At 39.0% G+C, this 25,973-nt stretch overlaps 1 protein-coding gene across 4 annotated transcripts in view; it reads right to left on the minus strand.

Annotated features, from left to right (window-relative positions):
• Positions 1 to 20,013: 20,013 nt before the first annotated feature.
• Positions 20,014 to 25,973, minus strand: part of TLL1 (tolloid like 1) — a 216,367-nt gene continuing 210,407 nt past the window's right edge. For all 4 annotated transcript variants that reach the window (XM_075197940.1, XM_075197929.1, XM_075197933.1 and 1 more), the window contains 3 exons: positions 24,887 to 25,100; positions 22,543 to 22,793; positions 20,014 to 21,841 (listed from right to left, as the gene is read on the minus strand). In XM_075197940.1, coding sequence (XP_075054041.1) covers positions 21,713 to 21,841; positions 22,543 to 22,793; positions 24,887 to 25,100 — 594 coding nt within the window. In that variant the 3' untranslated portion in view covers positions 20,014 to 21,712. The remainder of the gene's footprint in view (positions 21,842 to 22,542; positions 22,794 to 24,886; positions 25,101 to 25,973) is intronic.

A 25,973-nucleotide genomic window follows, 5' to 3' on the forward strand; every position in this document is an offset into this window, starting at 1 on the left:
ACAAGGGTTTCTTACCTCTTTGTCTGTCTGTTAATACCCAGTCTTGTTTTATTATTGTGTTTGTTCCCAATTGTAAAGTTCTCAGTAAAATGCTGGTGCAGTATAAATAAATGTTAATGAATAAATGCACAGCTTTGCTGTTGTGGAATGTAATGTTGGTTCACAAAAATGTTACCACTGATAATATAATAATATTCATATTTATTACATCAGCTGGCTGAAGTGATGGCTTGGCATGATGGAGACAGGTTTGATATGACACACCACAGTGGTAAGCTCTGCATATAAGTTTCTCTCTTGTAGAGACTGTTGGTTTCTTTCTTTCTCCATTGAATGCATTAGTAAAAATAAAATAAAATCAGAATAATTAAAAAAAAAAAAGAAAGGTGAATACTTGTTATGATCCTGCACTTGTAAAAGAAGAGATAAGCATGAGGTTTTCTTTTCATGGGCATGCTCAGTCTCTGTTCCAGACTACTTGGCATTAGCTGGCATTGATTCTACTTCTGATACACTGACAGCATCTATTATTAGTGTGCAATCCAGTTTCTTCAATCCTGTACATGTGCAGCTTCATTATACCAGTGCCGCACCAGTCCTGCTTCCTGTCTCTCCAATCCTTTTACCAGTGCATCCCCAGTGCCAGCATTCTCTGTATATCCTCTTCCTACAGTTCTGTTACATGCATCAGCAATATGGTCCATATCAGTGATATTACTCCAGTCCTGCTATCTGCTCAGCCTGGTTACCCGCATTACCTGTACAGCTTTATATTCCACTTCACCTTCCTGCCCAGTGAGGCTTCCAGTCATTGAGTTCCATCTTCTGAACTTAATTTATGATAACCTCTGTGTCCTTTTGCAGTACAGTACCTGTTACAAACATATCCTGTAATAATGTCTTCCAATACCATCCCAGCTCCTGCGTCTGTTCTCCAGTTTTGTGTCAGTGCCAGATGTATTTGAGTGCTGATTGCTATGCTGGCAGGGTTCTTCCTCAACCTTAGTCCATTTGTGGAAGGGGATGTCTTTCTGTTTCCAGTCCAGTGTTCCTTGGCACTGACTGTGTGGCGATGTGCCCTGCAGATGAGATGCCCGTGAAGAGGGCGAAGAAAGAAGAGACTGCAGATGACTCATCGGTCCTGCGTTCCAGCGGTGAGTACTTCCATTCTTCCCCGACAGGTCCTGGCAGCAGAGGGCAAGTGAGCCAATCAGGGTTCACCTCCCCCTGTTGGCCAATCGGCGGCCGGATAGGTGAGCCAATCCTGGCTCACCTCCGCCCATTCAAACTGTTGGCGCGGCACCAAGCCAATCAGGGCCCACGGCGCCACCGAGCGCAACCATCTTCAGTTCAATTCCCTGACAGAGGAGAAGGAAGAGGATGTTGTGGGACATCCAGCGGCGGAGACGCTGGTGACGCCGGTGGAAGTGGCAGGGAGTCCTTGTAAGGGCTGGGAGCTACCCTGCCACGCGAAGATAATGCAGCAAGAGAGGAAGTCGGTGAGGAGATCGTCAGCGAAGAGCCCTTGTAAGGGCTAAGAGCCACACCACGAAGGCACCTGGAAGCAGAGTGCCGAACCGGAGAAGAGGCGCTGTCGGCTGGAGGGTCTGGAAGACCTGAAGATGGAGAGGCAAGTGGAGTTTTCTGCACGGAGCAGGTGAGTATAAAAACACTTGGTTAGGTCGGGCATAAGGCCCAGGGGCACGTTCCAGGCACTAGGCCCATGCTGCGCTAGGTGGACATAAGGCCCGCGGACATTAGGTGTTAGGTAGGTTTTGTTATCAGGCACCAGGCTCTTAGTGTAAGCAGGGCACAAAGCCCTTAGAGTAGACAAGCATGAGGCCCTTAGTGTAGGCAGGGCACGAGGCCCTTAGTGTAGGCAGAGCACAGGGTCCTTAGTGTAGACTGGGCACAAGGCCCTTAGTGTAGGCAGGGCACTAGGCTCTTGGTTCAGGCCAGGCAGTAGGCCCTTGGTTCAGGCAGGGCACAAGGCCCTTAGGCTAGTCTGGGCTTTAGGTCCCAGTAAGGAAGGGCAGCAGGCCCTGGGGTTTATCTGGGCGCAAGGCCCAAAGTTAGAGTTAGCAGGGCACAAGGCCCTTGAGAGCGTAACGGGGGCAAGGCCCTTGGGAGCGTAGCAGGCCGCAAAGGCCCTTCAGTGTGGAGAGGCGCAGGCCTCTAAGTGAGTGGGACGCTCTGTCTCTCGGTAGTGTAGTGGAAAATTGGTCCCTTGATAATTAACTAGATAAGTTATTAAGAGTGGCTTGCAAAGCCCCTCTATCTATCCAGAAGGGCACCTAAAGTCCTGAGCCCCAGGACAAGGCGGGCTTAACAGCCGGGGCTCTGTCGCTCCACAGTCGGTAAGCTACCCTGTGGAGCAACAGAGCTGTGGAGCAGTGGAAACGGACGGCCGAGGACGTGTGAGTGGGATGCATTTTGGGCGCTCGGACATTCCCCCACCGAACCTCACAACTGTGTTAATATTGTCTGAAGGTGGCTTCTAGGTCCAGTGTATCCATTGTTAATTTTGTGAATCAGGTTGTGTGTGCTATTTGCAGATAGTGGTTCAGGTTCACTTCTTGAAAAGTAGTTGAACATAACCAAACACATTTCACTGCCATCATGCAAATTGTTTAGTGCATGAAAAGTGTCTGGCTAGTACCAAGAAAAGCAAGTTCATCTGTCTTTTAAAAAAAATACTGTCCAATTTCATAGACCTTTGCTTCATAAATCAGTGTCTGGGTCGCTGCAGTTTCCATACCCAAATTCAGCATGTTTATCTCAAAGCACATTTGCATTCGAATACACAAAATAAAGGTACAATAAAAGCTCAACTTTTTATTACTAGCGCACAGGCATACAAGCACAGACACATTCTCAACAACAGAGAGTTTGCATTTATAATTTTTTTTATTTCTTTTTACAATGAATTTTAAACCTGTTTGATTATACTATCGGAATCTGAATATCTCCTCATTCCTCACTAGGTATAGTTCATTTTCTGAGTGTAGGTTGTTTTGCTTCACTTAACTGTTTTCAAATGCCACTAGCAGCCTCTAGTGTTGGATTACTGAATTGCACCTGTTGGTTAAATTGTCATTTTTCAAATACTGCACTTCTTACAAGTGAGAGTATGTGGTATTAAGAGATAAGAGAAGCTGCTGAGAAATATCAAGCACATCGAAGGAGAAAAAGAGAATTCCATTCCTCACTGTATCTGCAAATTCACGTTTCACATTATTTATAGTCTATGAATACAACTAGGATGATGTCAATTTATTCTGCTGTGCTGTGTGGTTGAGATAGGACTGTTACCGCTTAAGGCCAATTTAGGCTGGAAAATGTGCGATATTTCACTGTGAAATCCAGATCCAGCTGAATATTTCACAGAACAATTAATTTTTACATTTTTACTTTTTTGAATTAGAAGGGAACTGGAAGCCCAAATCTGAGCTTCCAGCTCCAGTATGCAGCCCGAGTTATGCATATACAGGCACACAGAAGACTGGCTGGTAAAGCAGTAAGACTCCTCCTACTGCTGCCAATCAGCATCACTGGGCAGCTGAATATTACTCAGCTGTTCTGGTGAGATTTTTTTCGTAATTGCAGCGATAAATTATTTTACATTGCTGCATAGAAAATCATTTGTTATTGTTGCGTATTGATAAATAGGCCTGTTTGTGTCACAGAGGAGCTGATATTTTAAATATAGATTGACCAATAAAGCAGAAAACAAATAACAATGGTCATTCATTTTAAACTGAATCTGGCAATTGAAATTAATAAGCTTCTCTTTGTATATCTGTATATTCAAACATCTATTCACTGTAGAGTATTTACACATACCGGGCCTGAGTCATTAAGGAGAGTAAGGTCAAAAAAAAGGTGTAAATGTTCTCCAGGACAAACCATGTTACAATTCAAGGGATGTAAAATAGTTAATTATTTTGCATGTAAGGAAAATACTGGCTGCTTTTTCATGTAGCACAAAAATACTTGATTGCATTAATTTTACACTGAAATTTAAATTTGATCTAGGACATGCTCTACCCCACCTATAAATCTGTCCACACATTTTAAATTTACCTCCCCTTTCAATGCAACATTGTGTTGCCCAGGTGCCAAGTTACTCCTTTTTTTTTTGCTTTGTTCTCCTTAATGACTCAGGCCCACCATATTTTACCCAGAAATGACTGGAGCTCCAGCAATGCCCCCTTTACCTTTCCATAACCTTGTGCTCTTGTTCACTATACTTTTTTTTTAATCTTGCATATTTTATTTTGCTCTCTTCACCCTGTTCCAAGTTTTGTTTAAATTTGAACATTTTGAGTTTTTTAAAGCATGGATGTGAAAATTGTTACCTGATTGTAATGTACTGCATCCTCTTTTCCACAAAAGTACAGAATACAAGAATTTGAATAGCATACTTTGTCCAGTAATGATCAGTATATCATACTCAAGAATAAGCAAACTATTTTTCCTATAATGACCAATATAAACATGAGCCTCATTTCCACGGTGGATAAGTGGTTAGCACTTCTGCCTCACAGCGCTGGGGTCATGAGTTCAATTCATGACCATGGCCTTATCTGTGTGGAGTTTGTATGTTCTCCCCGTGTTTGCGTGGGTTTCCTCCGGGTGCTCTGGTTTCCTCCCACTCCAAAAACATATTGGTAGGTTATTTGGCTGCTCTCAAAATTTACCCTAGTCTCTCTTTCTCTGTGTGTCTGTGTGTGTCTATATTAGGGAATTTAGACTGTAAGCTCCAATGGGGCAGGGACTGATGTGAATGAGTTCTCTGTACAGCGCTGCGGAATCAGTGGCGCTATATAAACAGTGATGATGATGATGATGAATGTATACTGCAAAAAAACTTGGTTTTGCACTAATACATAGTTTTGTGTAACTAAACTATTATAACCAAGATCCCATATTTTATCTTAAATTTAGCTTTCAAGCTAGCCATTTTTGGTAGCTTGCTTTGTCATTTTAGATCAAACTGGCACAACCCCCCCACAATGTCGGCCTAAAAGAATTGTCCAGTTACTTGAATTGGGATTTAAGTCAACAGGTCAGAAATTTATGTTGGACGATGATCCCATAAATCTTTCGGAAAACAAGACACATTGTATCCTTTGAGAATATGTCACTCTGCTCACCAACAAAAATGACTGGTTCTGTGACAGATTCGCCTGGTATCCTCTATAATGCGCTCTGTAATGTAGAGATTCCTCTTAAAGGAAAGCTGCAGTTTTTAAAATAAATTTTGGCAGAGCGCCTCTGTGATGTTATTGGTTCCAAGATAGGCTGCATTGTCATGATATTGGTTCAGCCTAAAAGAATTCTGTGTGCACTGCTCTGATCAAATATTTAACCAATATTAAGGGAAATTAATTTAATGTTGATAATATGAAATGCAGAGGGGGGGACAAGTACGGGTTTTGCAAGTCACCGATATTCGGAGACTTCGCATGGGGAAATTTAAAACAGCATTTGCTTTAATTCAAACTTCATTGCTAATTGACCAAATTTGTTTCTAGCTCAGAGTTATTTCTGCCTCTTGCTTGTTAGCAAATCAAATCCATAACCTGTAATGATGGAAACTCTAAAATATTAAAAAAAAGAATTTTAAAACAAATAATGTTAATTGTTAGAATATAAATACAAGCTCTTGGTCTTATAAATGATTGTTAGTGTGTAGCATTTGCTGTCAAGTGCTGACATTAGTCTAGCATATATTTGCATTTATTATAGAGGTGTCACATCAATAGCCAACTTTGGTGGCATAGGTTAATTGCAAATTTTCTGGCATTTTAAATGAAGCATTATTTTCCTTTGTCCAAGAAAAGGCCAATTCTAATTTAGGAGATCTTTAAATTCTATGTTGGATGTGTGAGGGAGTAACAACTGATCTGGCAGCAAAAGGATTAAATTAAAAAATAAAGTATGGAAAATTGAAAAGGAAATGTAATAAACCATACATTTATAATGCCTGTAAAAATATTTATGAAAGGCCACATTGGTTTGGGCCTAGAAGGGCAGAGTAGTTGGTGGGGGGGCTCTCTCTGCAACTTTATTTGAAAAGGTCAGAGAATGTGTTGGGTTGGGTTAGAGCAATTTGTAGACAAACAGAGTATCATAATGTTAACATTAGCAAAACGCAGTGATGTAAGTATCCCAGCAAATGAGTGCAGGACGAAATGCACCTCTATATGTATACAGAAATTAAAATTGTTACCTATTCCTTTTTTTTTTTTTTTTAAATAAATTGTTTTTATTGTGTCAAACAAAGAGCAATGTGCAAAAATGCAACCAAGCATGTATCAACATGAGCCAAGATTATGCAGTTATAAACATTAAGGAAAAAGTGGTGTCTAGTATCAATTTAGACAAGGCGTTATGCATATAAGAAGCAATAATAGAATCCCAGTCTTCGTATTAAGCTCAGGTAGGGTACTCGCCATTCAGCACAGTTTTTATGATATAACAATATAAAAAGAAAAGAATATAATAAAACGAAAAATTAAGATGTGTAATACACGAAAAAAAAAAAAAAGAGCAAGAAAGTCAAAATAAAGTTAATGACAAAAAACAAACAAAAAACATTCATAATGTAGATGTCAAAGTAATCAGCATCCGTTATCAGCTCAAAGTTTAACGCCCAAGGAATACAATAATTACTATCTTAATAAGAGCAACCTGCACTGGTGCCATCCACGTTCCTTTCTTCATCTTAAAGTGTAAGTCATCTATTCAGAATGATTCTTCCCAACAAATGTCAAGCATCTAAATATGAGATTGTAAACATCAATCATGAAGGTCTAGGCTAGTACTAGCATTGAGTTGCCTATATAAGAACCATCTCTCAATGTGTCAATATATCTACCCCATTTTCTGTGGAATTTTTTCACTCCCTCCTCAACCTCGGGTATTGTTGCCCGTTTGTCAAACTACAAATGATATAACAATACATTTTTCACAGAACCTAAGAAAGGTGGTATGTATTGTCCAGTTTTTTAATATAACTTTTTTTGCTATGGTTAATATAAGTACTAGTAGGGGGAAAAGCTCAGTACCCTTCAGGTTTGGTTTCCATATATCTAGATTTGAGCATAACATAGTGATTACCTCTTTCTTTAATCTAAGAGAAAAAGTAATGTTAGTAGAGCTCAGGTCTTTACCCCAAAATCTACTTATCTTGCGGCATTCCCACATACTATGAAAGAAGGAGGCATTCGCTCTTTGGCGTTTTACACAATGTCCAGATTCATCAAAGACCAAATGTTTCCTTTGGTACTGGGCGATGTACGCTCTATGAATCACTCTTAAATGGACTTTCTGCAACATTGTGGACTATAAGGACTTCATGACAGATTCATTATATTTGAGTAACATATCAGGGTTAACCATATCATGGATGTTAGACTGCCAACTCTTACAAATCCCTGTCCAAGGGTGAATGCCTGTACATTATATCAAATCTAAATACAGATATTTTGTTTTATATTTAGTAGTGAACAAAAAATGCATCAAGATTTGGCCCTAAACCTCGAGGCGGTCCAGATCCACCCATTGACTTGGTCTGACCATGCCCCTTTTACAATTGACATCTCTGACCTCCTACCCCGACCTCGCCCAATGACCTGGCATCTTAATGACTCCCTTCTTCACAATAAGAATATAGTATCTCAGATTAGGACTAGACTGGAGGACTACTTTGAGCTAAATGATATTCCAGAAGTCTCCAAAGCTACCTTATGGACAAAGCGGTCTTGAGGGGACACTTGATCAGACACAAAAAAGAATACCGAACCCGAACCAATGAGCTCTCCATCCAACTTCAAACCCTGGAAGCCCAGCACAAAGCAACCCCTGATCCCGCAAACCTGACAGCCCTCCGGGAAACCAGAGCCAAACTAAACCTCCTTCTCTCTAAACAAAGGGCCACACGCCTTAAATGGCTCCGTCAGACTTTTTATGAAAAAGGAGACAAAGCTGACAAAATTCTTGCATCACGGCTGCGTACAGCTAGAACCCATAGAAATATTATTGCTATCCGTGATTCACATAACCAGTTAACTCATGATCCAGCAGATATCAGGTCAGCATTTCAACACTTTTACACTGCTCTTTATAACCTCCCGGCTCCCGCTTCCTCCCCAACACTGAAAACCCCATCTGCCCTGATCACTGACTTTCTTGCCAAAGCCAGGCTACCTAAATTATCCCACCAAGCCCTTTCACTTCTCAATGAAGAGATCTCGACAGACGAGATCCATCAAGCCATCAAGGGACAAAAAAGTGGTAAATCCCCAGGCCCTGACGGCTTCACGACCGCATACTACAAGAAGTTTTCTGATTTGTTGGCCCCTCATCTCAAATCCCTTTATAACAACACTCTCCAAGGTGACCCTCTCCCATCAGAGATGCTTGCAAAATTGTAGTTATCCCTTAAGATGGTAAAGACCCGCTCCACTGTGCTAGCTACAGGCCAATCTCTCTCCTCAATCTCGATTTGAAAATTTATGCCAAAATCCTAGCAAACCGTCTGAATGCCTTCCTCCCTTCTCTGATCCAGTATGACCAAGTAGGGTTTATCCCGGGACGCCAGGCGAGGGACAATACCAGATGTACCATTGACATCCATATTACAAATTCCAGGAGATCCCCAACTATTATGCTCTCTCTGGATGCTGAAAAAGCATTTGACAGGATCTCTTGGGACTTTATGAAAGCGACTCTTGAGTCGTTCGGCTTCGCTGGTGACTTCCTCACTGGCGTCCTAGCATTATACACCACCCCTACTGCTAAAGTCCTGATTAATGGCACTCCCTCAGAATCATTCTCCATTCGAAATGGAACACAACAGGGTTGCCCCCTTTCCCCTCTGATAATTGAACCTCTGGCTTCCCAAATTAGGTCTAATCCTAGCATACAGGGGGTCAAGGTGGGTAATATGAACTCCAAGATCTCACTCTTTGCAGACGATATCCTCCTATCGCTTACCCAACCGGGGATCTCCTTGCCCAACCTATATGCCATCCTTCAGAACTACAGCGATGTTTCGGGCTATAAGATAAACTACACCAAGTCAGAGGCCATGCTGCTTCACGTTTCCCCTCGGGATACCGAGCTCCTCCGGGCTAACTTTAATTTCAAATGGCAGAACAGGAAGATCAAATACCTGGGTGTTTTCCTCACTTCTCGCTCTGACATCCTCTTTCGTGAGAATTTCCTACCCCTTTTCTCCAAGACGCAATCAGACCTGACCTCCTGGAACCGCCTTATTATTTCGTGGCTGGGCAGGATCATAGCTGTCAAAATGAACATACTCTCCAAATGGCTGGACCTCTTCCAAACCCTTCCGGGGCTTAAATTTCCAGTAGATTTTTCCAAACAGGGCCGCTGGCTTTCGCTAGCGGATCTCCAACCCCAATCCCCGTCCCATATCCTCAGCCCCTTTGAATTCTTCCAAATTAATCATTTCTTGCGATCCCTGCCACCAACCTATGTTCTTAGGGACCTTACTCCATTTGAATCTCTTTGTAGAAAACATCCCTTGGACAAGGGCATGATTTCTCAAATATATAGCATTCTTCTCACTTCTGCCCTTCCCTCTCCAAACCCTCAAGAAGACGAGTGGGAAAAGGACCTTGGTCCTCCCCCGGATGAAGAGGCTTGGGAGGACATGAGACTGGGGATAGCTAAATGCTCTATATCAACTAAACTCAAGGAAACCTCTTACAAAATGTATTACCGTTGGTATTACACTCCCACAAGACTCCATAGAATGTTTCCCTCTTCCTCGCCCTGCTGTTGGCGAGACTGTGGCCAAAGGGGTACGATGTTTCATATTTGGTGGTCTTGCCCAATTATAACCACCTTCTGGGATCCAGTCCATAGTTTCCTAAATACCCTTTTTGAAGCCCCCATCCCGAAAGATCCCTGGATATTTCTTTTAGGTTACCCTCCCCAAGACCTGGACAAATTCTCCAAGAAATTAACTGCCCACATCCTGATAGCAGCCAAATCACTCATAGCCCTTAATTGGAAAAAGACCTCACCTCCATCCCTTTTGGCTCTCAAGAGGCAGATTTGGCACGTGGCCGCTATGGAGGAGATTACGTACTACCTCCACGATAGAGGCCACGTCTTCAGTCAAGTCTGGGCTCCATGGCTAGCCGTGGAACTCACCTTCCCCGCTCAACGCTCCGCGTCCTCCGACCTGACCCATGTGCGATGACCCTAACTCTTCCCGACACGTATCTCCCCCTCTGCTATAGGCTCAACACACCCGTTATCCTCTAAATACTTACAGTGCTTATCTTTGTGGTCCTACCCCCCTCACCCCTCACCCACAATCCCTTTTGTTCCTACACCCATTTTATATTACTTTTTAAAAATGTAAAAAAACTCATTTTTGTCTAAAGGTTTCCTAATATGCGATACACCACAATAACTGTTGTGATTGTACTGTGTATGCTACACAGTGTTATCGTTTTGCTGTCTGTATTTTCATGATTGACCACTGAAAATAAAAAATTATAAAAAAAAAAAAAAAAATGCATCAAGTCAGCAAGGGCATCTACTAAATTACCCTCAGCATTTAGCTCCACAGGGGTAGGCAAGGATTGTATATAATGGCGAATTTAGATAAACATAAAAAAATGTGAGTTTGGCAGACCGTATCTATCTTTTAATTGCTGAAACAATCTCATTTGACCTCCCGGGTCGAAGATATCACTGATGACTCTTTATATACTAATGTTCCTGAATCGACTTGTAATTCTCTTATAGAAATAGGAGTCTGTTCCCCTCTCAACAGATTAGAAAGAAGTTTGCTCCCGATTTGTTGCCAAATTGCTGACATTGATACTTCCTATCTGAAATATAAGTTTCCCAAACATGTAACCGTGTTATCAAATTGTATCTTTCATCTTTGATAGTTTGATTTTGATTGTGGGTTTGTATATAATGTTGATATGCCTCAGTTAATTCAGCTTGGGTCCTATTAAGCTTAGTTTACTAACATAGGAGGGTATGCCTCCACGTATTACAGCTTTGGCTGCTTGCAATAGTAATAATGGATGATAAATAATAATAATAATAATAATAATAATAATAATAATAATATGATCCTAATTATTTCCTATATATTTCATCCAGGCTGCATCAAGCATGTTTCGAAATCTTATGAAAGTAGCTAAGTATGCTGGAATCTCCATAATTTGCTGGGGCCTCTCTGGCTAGGGGTGTCAGTTTTAAGCCAAATAAGAGCGTGATCTGAGAGACATATCGTTTCAATGTCTGTGTCGGTTTTTTGAAGGAAAAGAATATTGGCTGTCATGAAATAGTCAATCCGAGATAGGGAGCTATGTGCCTCCAAAAGGCAAGTATAATTTCTATTTATCGGGTGACGCACTCTCCATATAGAGATGTCTCATGGATGCAGAAATGTTCATCTTATACATGGTAGAAGCTACTAAATTAAATCTCCTCCAACTATCAATTTATTGTTTGTGAAAGGGTAGAGCTTAGCTAGCATTGTTTGATAAAAAGACATTGTGTATTTGTTAGGGGCGTATAAGTTGCATAATGTGAATCTAATTTGATCTATAGTAACGTCCACAATAACATATCTACCTTCTTTGTCTATGATGTTATTATGAACTGTGAATGGAATGTTCTTCTTAATTAAAATAACTACCCCTCTGGCTTTTGAATTATAGGGTGCAGAGGTCATTATTTTCTGCTTATGCCTTTGTAATTTCATAATTTCTGTATCTATCTAATAAGTTTCCTTTAGAAAGGTGATATTACCCCTCAATTTAGCTAAATAGGTTAGGATTTTCGTTCTTTTAATGGGCAAATTTATCCCTCCCACATTTCAGAAGCATATTTTAAGGGGGACATGTGACATTGAGTTTGGTATATGAGTAATCCAGAAAGGTTTCTCGATAAAGGAGTACCTCATGACTAGTCTGGGAGTGTGAGTCACAAATAACCAGCATAAGAAAAAAAATGGAGTGGGAGATACATTCTGGAAGGTTGTAAGATCCAACCAGGATGCTGCCATTTCCCTTGCATACATAGTAAATGTCCTACCAAAAATTTGTGAATCTCACACAGCCCCATCCAACAACAGCATGTTCTGATTTCTATAGAGTGCCAATGGCACCAGCATCTTTACCTTAACGCCTCGGGTAACAGCATGAGTTCGATTTCCGAACATGGACTTATCTGTGTGGAGTTTGTATGTTCTCCCTGTGTTTGCGTGGGTTTTCTCCGAGTGCTTTGGTTTCCTCCCACACTCCAAAAACATACAGTTAGGTTAATTGTCTGCTATTAAATTGCCCTTAGTCGCTCTCAGTTTGTGTGTGAGCTAGGGGATTTAGATTGTAAGCTCCAATGGGACAGGGACTGATGTGAATGAGTTCTCTGTACAGCGCTGCAGAATTAGTGGCGTTATAAAAATAAATAGATGATGATGATGGCAATCCAACCATGACATCTAGGAAAGAAAAAAAACCAAAACCCATAAGAGAAACAAAACATTGTAAGACTAAAGAGAGGGAGCGAGGGGACAAATCCCCAGTGCAGGGACTTCCAGTGATATGAATGTATCATGAAATATGAGAAAGTGGTGCCCCCTTTGGAGCCACAGCGGAACATTATATTATATTTAGATAACCAGTAGGGTAAAGAAATACTCAACAACGTGGTAAAACCAGTGTCTGTCAATGTAGGATAATATCAAGACACCATAAACAGGAACCTCAGTCAGAACAGCCATTGCTTCTTCAGTATCCAGTTGATCTGGCATTGCCATTTGTCCTTTATTCAAATAAGCAGAGGCATCTGCCACCATGGTGAAATCTTTATGGTCGTTACCTTGAAATAGCCAGAGGCGCGCTGGATATAATAAAGCAATTTTTCTGCCCTCTTTCTCTAGTGTGGTGCAGATTTGGGAGAAGTCCTTCCGAGCCCTCGTTACCTCTGCTGAATAGTCTTGAAATATACGCAGCTTGTGACCTTCTCAGGTTAAATTGTTGTTTATCTTCAAAGCTGACCCGATAGCCATTTTATTGCACATAATTTAAGCATTTATATATGACCACTCAAGGCTTAGAGACAAAAGGATCTCTCATAGGACCCAGCCTATGTGCTCGCTCTATTACAAAAGTGGCATTATCCTATAGTATATGTAATGTCAGGCAAAGTGTCACTAATAAAATAGTGTGGGTCTGGACCTTTCAGGATTTCAGGCAAGCCCACGATTTTTAAATTGTTCCTTCTGGATGATTTTCAAGGTCATCTAATTTATTTTGTATTTGCTTTTGTGCTTTATACAAAGTAGAGGAAATTTTTTGTAAGTAGGGCTACATCCTGGAACAATTCTCCAAACTGACATTCAGTCGCAGATATTATCTGTCATACTTGTAGCAGTTGTTCCTTCAGATCTCTAATGGTGTCTGTTAGCTTGCCTGCTTGTGCCTGCATAAGGGGTTCCATTGTCTCTTGTATTGCCTTTACAACCTCAGCATAAGACACGGGAGTGACTGCCTGAGGCAGTGATTATATACTGGTTCGTTGTCAGAGGGGAGTTTGAGGTTTCTTCCACCTGCATATTTGGCAGGCTGGCTGAGGCGGCCATACTGCAGTCTCCATGTTTTTTCTCTGCCTTGGTGCGTTTGTATTTAGGCGACATCAAAAATGTCTCCATCTGGCGTAGAAAAAAAAAATCTGTGTCACAGGATATATGTTATGCCCACTGTCCTGAACATCTATGCTGTACTATATAGTATTTCAGCTGTTGCTGCAACAGACCTCTGGACTAGGCGACTGGTCACATATCCGCTGGAACCAGAAGTACATATTCCTTTTTTATATCAATTCAATTTTATTATAAAATGTCAATCAATCATATTTATACTTCAAAAACTTTTCTCTTGGGACCTTGGAAAAAGAAATATACCGCACCAGGTAATTCCCAAACCTTTCAAGGGGATAGTCAGATTTATAACAGAAACATACTCTATATGGCTAACCATCCTGAGGGTGGTGCACCCACACATAAGTTAATTCACATAGAAAAACAAAGGGTAATGTGTATTTAAGGGCACTCTTAGGAACTATGGTAACATATGAATTGGGTATGCAACTAAAATAAAACTTTATTTAAAACTTTATTATAGAATATGACAAATAAGCGAAATGTTAAAACTTGTAAATGGAAATGAAAACCTATAAATGTACTGTTAAAATAAGCAGAAAAATACTGCTATAGCCGCACCTGCCAACATATATATATATATATATATATATCCCATTGAGAACTTCTGGTCAATCCCCAAGAGGCGGACGGACAAACAAAAACCTACAAATTCTGACAAACTCCATGCATTGATAAGGCAAGATTGGGCAGCCATCAGTCGGTATGTGGCCCAGAAGTTGATTGACAGCATGCCAGGGCGAATTCCATAGGCATCAAAAAGCAGGGTCAACACTGCAAATATTGACTCTTTGCATAAACTTGATGTAATTGTCAATAAAGCCTTTGACACTTATGAAATACTTGTAATTTTACTTCAGTATACCATAGCAACATCTGACAAAAAGGTCTAAAGACATTGAAGCAGCAAACTTTGCGAAAACCAATACTTGTGTCATTCTCAAAACTTTTGGCCATGACTGTACTACCACCAGTACTGGTACTGTGATGCTCTTGGCTGTAGACTGATCCATGGTTGACAAACGGAGCAATGCTACTTGAAGTTGGAGCTACTTGTAGCTGCCACCACACCAGGTGAAACGACCAAAGTGAAAGGAGGGAATAGTACCTTACAATTCTTCTGACACTGCTCCACAATATAATTCAAATTTAGACAATTGATTCTTCAATAAAAAAAAAAAAAAAAGCTTATATTTTTGGTGGGGGGTGTGCTGTTTAAAGAACATGTTTTTGTCCGCTTACCAACGATGCTACGGACTCTCACACAATTGCATTCAGCTTGAAACATTAGTTTAGGGATTTTAAAAGCAAGAAATCCATTTGTTTTTTGGGCTGTGCAGCTCAGTCATATAGCAGTTTTTCTCCACTAAATAGTTCACATCTCTATATACTATAATGAAAACCAGTAGCCACTACTCTTCGCTCTCTGACGCCCAATTGATCAGCACACAAACCTAGCAGACTGATCTCTAAATAAGCTGCAGTAAAATAAGCTTTTGCTATATAAATTACCTTCCACCCTGTCCAACCGGAAGTTACATTTTGCCTAGTTTTCAGATTCAAATTTGACACGAGAAACAGAGTCACGACTCAAAGCCCAAAATTTGGATCTGCTGGATTTCTCTGAATCCAAACCACTCATCTCTACTTAATATATGTGATTTACAGTAGGAGATAAATATCTTTTTTTTAGAATAATGTAATACAATACTTGCCTACTCTGTCGGAAGTTCTGGGAGATTACCGAATACCGGGTAGGTCTCCCAGAGAGGCTAGCCATTCTCCAGCATCCTATCCACCTCCCGTGTGAATTGGGCACTAAAGGGGCCTCCATGATAAAATTATATGCAAATTGTCATTTTAACTCCATCCCCACAATGAAAGATGTGACCTTAAGGGCCAAAATAACGCAATTTGCTGTGCCACGTCCACCTGCACAGTAGCATCAATATGTTTAACACAGAAATCCACATGGGAATAGTCTCACAAGGACAGAGACCAACACTGGTACACATATACAAAATAACATACTATGGGTACCAATGGGCCCTAATTTATACACAATCCCAGGTTTAAAGATCTGCCCCTGTAAAACTCTCTATTTTACATTGTTGATTAAACGCACAATTCAGTTCCTATTATTCTCTTTCACTTTTGTCATTTTCTGGGTTTTATAAACATTTATCCAAGAGGGATATTTGAAAATGTCATGATGGGTAGTGTACTGCACTAAAGTCCACCTAGACAGTACCTCTTGTTTTTTGGCATCCTTGGGCTTAGGAGTGCAGGGGAAGTAGAGCTCAGTTGATACATTTTCTTGAATAAGGAATAAGATGAATAAGGTTATCTGCAACAGGCTGAGCGTTGTACTGTATTTTTTTATCTTGTTACTTGATGGTGATGATATCATTGTGTTAAATCACCTGTAGTTTTAAATCATTTTTTTACATTTTTATTTATTATAAATGTTACCAGAAGACAAACTTTGTTTCAAGGTTTATGGATTTTCTAGGCTTTGAACGTCTGGTGTCAAGGAACAAAAAAATCTAAAAGCACAGCGCCATTGTGAAAGGTAGAGTAAAACTGGCTCATAGGGATGAACATCACAAGTGGGTGAATGGTATAATTCACATGCGGAAGCCCTGAGTGTGAAAGCTGGCTCTATCACTTAAGGAATCATACACAGAAAATTCCTCCACACGGTTTTTAGAAATTTCTCTGCTAAAGTAGATTCTTTGACCTTGCCTTTTGGCTTGAGCAACCAAAGCCCAATTGTAAATGTGGTACAAAGAAAGTAAAGGACTCCAAAGAAAGGAAGGCTCACATTCAAGTCAATATGAAACAGACTCACAGTATTTTCTGCATATACAAAGGAACACTTGATGGGTACTTGGTGCCGAGTTCCCCTACTCCTCCCACAGATCTCAGTCACTTCCTATCTTGTGTGGCGCAGGGGAGGAATACAGTCTCAGTGCTTCCTGTGATTCGGCTTTTCCATGTCAGTGACAGCCTATCGCCTGCATATAAGAGCAGCAGCCGCCGTCAGCATCACAGCACGATAGGACGCACTAAAGCTAATTTAATTTGTTAAATACAGCTTCTCTATTGTTTGTCAATGAAGAATGCTGCGTGTTTAATTTAAATTCCAAGGGTGGTCTGTGCTCAGTGTGAAAGCATTGCGGGGAGGGAGGGGGGTCTGGAAACAATAAATGAGTGACATTTTGTTACTCATTCAGATGTGTCTAATCTCACTTACGGTGATCCAGATCAATCTTCCTCTGCAAAAAAAATGCATCCAGAAAATGTATGTGGACTTACCCTGTCTAAACTGGTTTACTAAAGGTGCTACTCCAATCCATTTTCCTGCTAAGAAAGGAGCATTTCCTAGTGCCTAGACTCCACAGGTATTTCAAGAACAGGCGTTCCCTTTTTTTTATTACTCTCCGTTGGAGAATTAGATGCCTCCAAAGGCAGTGCTTGAGGACTCGTCCCAGCATCCATTTCTGCCAAGAACCTCTATTCCGGCTTATATTTTCCCTAAACGTTTCTCCCACAGAACTTTAATACTGGCAAATGTGAATTATTTAGTGAACAAAACAGGCCTTCCAGGAAGAGAGGCATTGGTAAGCGAAACACATATTACAAGAACACCTCTACACCACTCCAGTTGACGTTTAGGCATTGAACATGGTTATCTGAGGCTTGTGTGCAGCTGCTTGGGCATGGAACACCAAACCATGAGACTCCCGATGAACAGTTCCTATGTGAATGTGGCTTCCCGAGGCACAAAAAACAAACAAAAAAAAAAGGTATGACTATGAATTTTCAGACAGTTTTTAAACAATTTAAGCTAAATTGAACTTATTACTGCGGTGGATTACAACAGTTGTGCAGGAAGATCTTCCATATTTAAATGCTGTGCCACATGAAAGGAAAAAAACAAACAAAAAAAAATACAGAAAATCTAAAATAGCTTGTGGAGAAACACTTACAGTATGTTCCAATGAATTGAAAGATCCAATACTGCTAATGTTAGTAACCAGCATTAAATAAAAAGAAAGGAAAATAACTATAGAGTGGGAGCCCATGGCTTTAAAACAGGCCAGGGTTCATGGTCATTATAATGCACCACTAGCCTATTTTACCCATTTATTACAAGTCATTTCTACTTTTATTGATTTGCCATTCACACACATACTACACATATTACTTGAGGCTATAGAGGCAATTTTAGTTTGCCTGTTGAGTATAAATATAGCTTTTTGTTAAATATTGACATAAGAATTTTTGCCTAATTTGACAAAGTAAAAGAGCAGGAACAGCACAAAAATTACATTAGGTTTCATTACACAAAACACATATGTAAAATTGTACTGCAAATTCTCCAACTGCCAAGTAACAGAACCATTTGATGTCTGGGACGCAAATGATTTTATGAGATACTCTTCCTCATGTCTGATCCATAAATGAGACAGGAGACCTTTGAAATTTAAATTGCTTTAAAATCTCAACGGCTTCATATGGAGAGTGTGACGGTTGGATGGATGGGGAATTGTCCAATCAGATCTCTTGATTCTTGAATTCCAAACTTCTCCCACCTCCTCGAAAGAATTGTCCATTTCAATTTTGTTTCTGGGTTGATTTTTGGCTTTAATTCACAGAGAAGTCACAATTTCATTATTTTATTTTCTATTAACTCTAGCACATAGGAGTGTGCCTCCTCGATATACACAAGGTGATCTAGACTCTGGTTCTCCAAAAGGAGTTCACCGTAACATACATCTGTGAGGGGCAAAGAGAAAAGGTTAAACACTATCGTGTATTATGTTCAATGACATTTAAATATGTTACAGTTCCCTTTCCAACAAAATTGCAATATCATTTATATATTAATATGGTCACTACATATAACAAAATATCATTTTGGAAGATTCAAAACAATTTTAATGGCTCTCCATCTAAAGACCAGCCATAGATCACCGTATATTGGAACACATGAAAAAAGGATGTCCACATTGGTGTATTTATCCAGTTCAAACTCCACTTTATCTATATAGGAAAACCAATTTATACACCACTATGCACAACATGTGTCACTGTACATATAAAGCTGGAAAATGGTTCACAATCTTGCGTGCTTTGATGGAAGTGGTAGGGACTTTAAACATGTGTATTTACTTTTTTCTTTCTTGCGAACTTCACATGAGGTAATCAATGGTTCTATCAAATTTAAATTGTACATACATAGAAAATGCAATGCTTGTTTTTAGGACAGAGAGGAAAGTTTAAATAACTTTGTATATTTCATCTCACCATTTATTTATATAACACCACCACTACAGCAGCGCTGTGCAGAGAATATATGTCATTCACATCAGTCCCTGCCCCACTGGAGCTTACAGTCTAATTTTCCTAAAACACAGAGACTAGTGTTAATTTTTGTCAGCAGTCACTGGAAGGTTAATTATGTTTTTTTTTGTTTTTTTTAGAGTGTGGGTAAAACTGGAGTACGCAGAGGAAACACACGCAAACACGGGAAGAACATACAACATACGAGGCCCTGGCCAGGAATCAAACTCATGACCCCAGTGCTGTCAGGTAGAAGTGCTAACCACTGAGAGTAGAGGCCCCAGAATTTTACAAGACTAAATGTAGCAGTAAAGATTACAGGGTAAAAGGTTTAAAAGGATAATTAAAAAATCATCATCATCATCAGTATATCCTATAAATTAAAGATTGATGTATTTTATTTACATCATAAATCTGTTACTTAGAAATATAAAATATAAAATATGGAGCAGAACCATAAACCCATATATACTGGCTACTTAAACACTTTCTTGTGACAATCTTAATAAAAGAAATTAAAAAAACAAAAACACATTTATTAGTGCCCATAAATGTTTGTGGTGAGTTAACAGATGTTTGATGCCAGTGTATTAAGCAACCTACATCAAATATCAAAACAAGACTTCTATTTAATGAAACATAACTCCATTTCAATTGAAACCCCAACATCTTTAAATAGCCCATATTTTTCTGCATTGGACAACTTTAATAAAAGTTGCTACTGTCAAGAAAAAAAAAAAAAAGGAAGAAAAAAAAAAAATCCAAAGAATTTGGCACATAAAGTAACAATTTAACAAGTCAACCATACAAGATATTTCACACATCTGGAACATGTACATTCATACAGACATTAGCAGATACATTATGGCTAGCACTGTACAATGTCTAAAAGCACATAATATAATAGTTAAAAAAATAATACCGTACAACCTACAGAGAAAGCAAAGCATTATATTTACAATATATGCGATAGCTATGTTTACAATATCCTTAAAGATCTTTTGTAACATACATTAAAATGTTAAAGTTGTCAAGAGACGTATCAAATTACAGATGTATCTACAAGAAGATCTGTTTGATCATGTGCAAGAATTCTAAGGCAACAATTGTTCCTCCACAGGACACAGAGCTGGAATTGCAATGATTTCTTTATATACTCGATAAGTCTTTAGTATTCATATACAGACAGGTATAGCGACACATTCATTTCCTAGTTGGCTCAATTATGGATTTTTTGATCAGTGTTGCTTTTGTGCGTTTTCTTAACTGATATAGCACCATTGGAGTTTTCTTCCAACAAGATATATAAGCGTTATAATTCTATATTACTGTAAAACCAGTCTTTTCTATTAAACACTACTGAGATCAGCATTTAATGGACTTTGAATTACAGTTTGTCTTTTATATTCACACACTAAGAAATAGCAGCTATTATACGTATTAATACTAAAAGGTGAAACCGCAGTTTAGATTGCATGTTTTGCAATTAAGCTGACTATATTTCCTGTTAAGATTTAACTTTTTTTTTTATTTCCCTTAGAATATAAGGAATCTGGGAAGCAGGACAGATTTGAAAAACAGGTCCCTGATGTTTGGTGCAAAGTAACAGTGCATTACAGTATATGGCATATTAGACCAGGAAATTGAAAACCTCCTTTTTCAAACAGCTTTCACTCTATAAATGTAGTGGAGGAAGAAAATAAATGTTACATTCGTATAAATGATGGTTACAACGAAGGGAACAAAACTGTTTCTCAGATGTATAGCAGGAGTCTCTATGAAAACAAAGAGGCTTAAAGTTCCCAGATCCCAAGCATCTTTGTTTAACTGGATAAATGGAGGAATCCTGATCGGGTTAAAGAACATCTCCTAAAGATCTTCTTATTTTGCATTCTCTATGCCATTTTGTCAGCATGATAAGCTGCCTGCCAAGCACAAAAGTCCAGTCTAAGAAATTCAGTGAACACAAGAGTCTGTGGCCTGCAGGAACTTTTCCTCTGGTCTTCTTTCTCTGCTCAGACAATAGTCAGAAAGTAGAACTGTCCTTTGGGTGACTTTCAGTGAATGTTGCAGATTGATTTTGCAGGGAACATTGACAAAACTAAATATAAAAGCACTTAAGGGGAAATTCACAAAACGGACATACAAAATGATATTATGCAATATAAGTTAGAGTATTTGTAACATTTTTTGCAACATAATGTGTTTAACTGTTAACCGGCAGGATGCGCAAAATTGTAGCGCAAAGCCACCATATTGAATGCCAACTTTTCACCTCTTTAATGAATAGGTTGTAAAAAAAAAACCCAAAAACAAAATACAATAAATTTTGCATACTGTTATCAATGGTCATTTTTGTGAATTTCCCTGTAGCTTCCCTAGCAGCATGCAATACCCTGTGTTCAAGGTCTACCAAGGTAGTCAAATCTGCATCCAGGTTATTAATGTCTTTTGGGTGCTCTAAATTGTCTATTCTTGGTCAGTGCAGTTCTTTGATGATGCTTTCACTTCTAGTTACAATATAAAACATTTGTACTAATAACGTTAGTTAAAAAAAAATAAAAATACATCCTCTCTGAAGTTCACACATGTGGCCATTTGTCCCCCGTTATCAGACTGCAGAGGTTGTGTGTGTTATTTGGTGTGCAGGTCTTGATACTTAATGCTTTTGTATCGTATATGAAATCCCTTCTTGCTGATTGTATCATCCGTATGAAAATGGATTAGTATAGCATCCCCAGTGGATATCATTTCTTCTGGAGGCTGAAATAAATATAGAACCTGTCATATATCTGTATATTTACATTAATTGGAAACAGTCATTAAAATTAAGCATGCCTATATGAATGCATAAACAGCTTTATATAGCAACAATAATTTCCTGGCTTAGATGCAAAATGCATCACTTATTTATAACCTAGAATAATGTATTCTATATTGTACAGATATAGATAGAAGTTACCATTGCCTTGAGTTAAAATAAAAATACATCCAAAGTACAGTATATCCACAGACCTCATACTTTAATGGGTTGTAATAAAGCAATCCATTTACCATTTCTCCCATCTTAAATTTCTACAGATTACATAAGACTGAGATTTAAGGCTGCTTCTGTCATTAAGCCACTTATTTTTTGGGATATCATGGGATTTATGACCAATATAATGGCTATAACAAATTTCAGCAGTTTAACTATCTACACTATTGGGTGAAATTCAGAGTACATGTAAATGGGACAGTTCGAAGGAGGGCAATAGACATCACAGCTGTGTGTTTGAATTGTAGGTAGTATGCGGGAGACAAGTGCTGGAACTACTGAAGATTTCAGGTGACCAATGTACCCCAGGCAAGGAAAATGCAGATTTGTAAAGCTACAGTGAATGCCACCCAATACGACCTTAAGTGTTAGTTACATTTTAGTTACTTCAAATAAATGCACATGCCGTAAATCCAAGCGTTCTTACCCCTGATCCACAGAAACGTCCTAGCCTCATTGCTGAGGTATCATGACCATCAAACAGCTCCATATAGTCATATCCGCAGTCAGCCTCTTCTTCCACTTCAAACGTTGGGAAGCTCAGCTCAACACGCAGACCTCTTTCTGTAACCAACAACCACTCGCAATCTGCTTGAACTGGGTAATTGTTGTCGCCAAACTGGGCATGGGAAAACAAATCTCTTGGTTTTGCCTCTGGTTTCAGTCTACCACCGCACTCTGCAAAACATGAAAACTTTAATGTATTTTCAGAAATAAATTACTAAATTAATTCAGTGTATTTTTACCTTCACCAAAACTTTCAAGAACATAGTAGTCACTGACTTAAAGAGCACTGGTCACCTCTGCACAGTGGAATCAGCCATTGTGTCAGCTAAACTAATGCTTACGTGAATGCAGCACAGCCATTAAGCTAATTGGTTAGCCTTTTTGCAATTGACAATTAACCCTAATTAAAAGGTATATTTAACTAGCAATAATATTTTAAGGTAGATAATTTAAATGCTGCATCATCCCCTTTGATGCAAGTGTTTGTTTTAGATGCACACAAACAATGCAGACATAAAAGGCAATGATTTATCGAGGAACCCAAAAAGGAAAGCATTGTGTGTTATTTTTCCAAAAGCGCGTAGATCTGAAGATATGTCTGTTGATGAAAACAGGTCTACATCCTCTCCGATCTAACAGAGAATACACTGCAGGATAAGTCCAACACATATGTGGAATATGAAGTCACAAAAAAACGCACAGAAAAAAGGTAGAACTGTTCAATGATTGACAACTTAATATAGTCATTACTGACAAAACATTAAAAACAAAAATTACTCGGAAAATGCATTTATTAGAATGTTATTAATGATTTTTTACAGTTGCTCCTGAATGCAAACACTTGTTCTAGCAATGCATACACAGCCGTCCTCACTAGCAATCGGCACTTACACCCGACCTGCAGCTGGTGCAAGTGTTACGATTGAAAATCACATACCTTTGAAATGCCCAAAGCTTGAATTGGAAGCTATTGCACGAGTTTGGCACGCCTCCGTACTGTACATTGACTACATGCATACACCCATTCCCCGCCCTGCATCGCCCCTAAAATGGTAGGCGATAGTCCTTTGCACTCGAAGATTAATTGGATGTTGCCGTGTTCTCTGGCGTATGCTCCAGTTCTAAGCGTGTGCTGTGCTATTTTACGCAAAATATGGCATGTATGGCTCTCCTTAATGAATCAGGCCCAAAATGCATTCATTAAACAAAAACAAAACACTGAAGTTGCATGAATTTGCAAAGTTGGATAAATCACAAGATGTGTGCAGCTCTGCACTGGTAGCATTGGCACTAGGTTTACTTCAGGCATCCATTAGATACACTTACACATTCCCAATTTGTAATTCGGCTGGAATAAGATTAAAACAACAATGACAAAAAACTCCTCAACACAGCAAGTATAACTTTCCTTCTCATGTACAAATTAAAACAAATAAATAAAATACACTCACAAAATAATATACCATATGCACTATGAGCTTCAGGGGTGGATTCATAAATAGCAACGGCTAGCTGCATCAATCACAGGTTAATTCTGTGTTCATTTCGACCAATGTTTTCTTGAATAATCCCAGAACAGAATTTGGAGATTCTAATAGATATATGTATTCTATTTGTAAATGTCTTTATATTGCAATGAAGAAGTGTTATCCCTCTGAACTAGTACAATTTCTTTAAGTAGGATTTAAAATAAAGAGAAAAAAACCCCACAATAGTTTATTATACATGTTATTTACCACTAGATGTCGCTGTACTGCAACTATATTTTTCCACTGTTGCCACATTAATAGAATATGGAAGTTTAAAATAATATATATATTTTCAATAGTTCGGTTCCACGCTATTGCATCAAGTGAGCCTTTCGTTGCCAGAGACGGTTTTGTCATCATCTCGCATGCGTCAATTACAAGATACCACTGCAATACCCTATATATTACCGCATAGCTATGCAGCACAATACACACCTATTTGTTGCTATTTTCTCCAACAATTTGACAATGGCAGCTCATAAGTAGTAAGCTTCCCTGCACACTGTAGTACTGTATGACAAGTATACAAATACTATAGACATGTGCTTCCACACCAAACAAGGAGATGCAATGGTTTATTTAATTCAAAGATTGTGATTTGTGTTCCGAGCTCTTATTGATAAAATACAATTGTAAATGCTGAAATATTGCATCGATTTCCGAGTGGATTGAGTGTTAAGCACTGCATTAACGGAGGTGACAAGAGCACATTAGCCACAGCAATTTCTTACCAACCTGTGGAATGGGTGGCTTGAAATCCTTTCCTTTGTACGGATGCATCCGACACAAAACGGAGAAACATTTTATTTCCGGTAGTAATTAAAGGATCTGGAATCTTATTACCACATAATCGGCCAAGGATAGAAGACTTCTCAGTTTCTCCATCAAAAACTTCTAGGTGGTCATATGCACATTCTTGATGTTGCTCAATTTCAAATTCACCAAATGCCTATATAGTGTGACAGTAGATTTACATTATACATTACAGTACATCCTTATGTTTGCACAGCTGAGGGCTTATTTTAAAATTACTTTGCCATAGAATTTGATCCAACATCTTGTTTTTCAGGGATTTTGGGTTACATCACACATTGCATTGTGTCTACATAGTTCTCCTATGAATCCAATCTTAGAGCATGCATGATTAAACCTAAAATGCTTTATTGTGGGGCACTGTGTGCGTGGTGTGTATAATTATATATACATACACACACACACACACACACACACACACACACACACACACACACACACACACACGTAACAGACAAATACAGATAGACAGATGATACATATGAACATTTTGTCAGCTTTTAGAGTCCTCATTTGTAGTTGATTGGATATAAAATCATTTTTTTAACAATGCTCTGACAGCTAAAAACACACAGAGCAAAACTTGAGGGTGGTCTATAGGGGGACCACTGATAATTGAATAAGGGACAAACTGGTCTTTCAAAAAAAACAAAAAAAACAATGGGTCCACAAATTACTTCTTAGTCTTGAATTTGAAGATGTTTTACCATTTTATAGGAAGGTGACTGGCTATTAGCACCCGGGAAATGGAATATAATTACCATTTAACGAACAGCTTAAAAAGGATGCTTAAAAGTTCTGAAGCTTACATAGAATTAATTGGTATTTTGGCCCAGTCATTACTAAATACAACAAAAGCAAACTGTATTTTCTTCAGGATCAAGCTGTACAGAGAAAATTGGCTAAAGAAAATATAACATTTTGTAAAGTAGTTTAGTAACTGCATGGGTTATAATGCATAGATCCAAAGCTTGATGGTTTTCTACATGATGGTTGTACAATGAAATAC

Source organism: Mixophyes fleayi, chromosome 1 (genome assembly GCF_038048845.1).
Source record: "Mixophyes fleayi isolate aMixFle1 chromosome 1, aMixFle1.hap1, whole genome shotgun sequence".
Classification (NCBI taxonomy): domain Eukaryota; kingdom Metazoa; phylum Chordata; class Amphibia; order Anura; family Limnodynastidae; genus Mixophyes; species Mixophyes fleayi.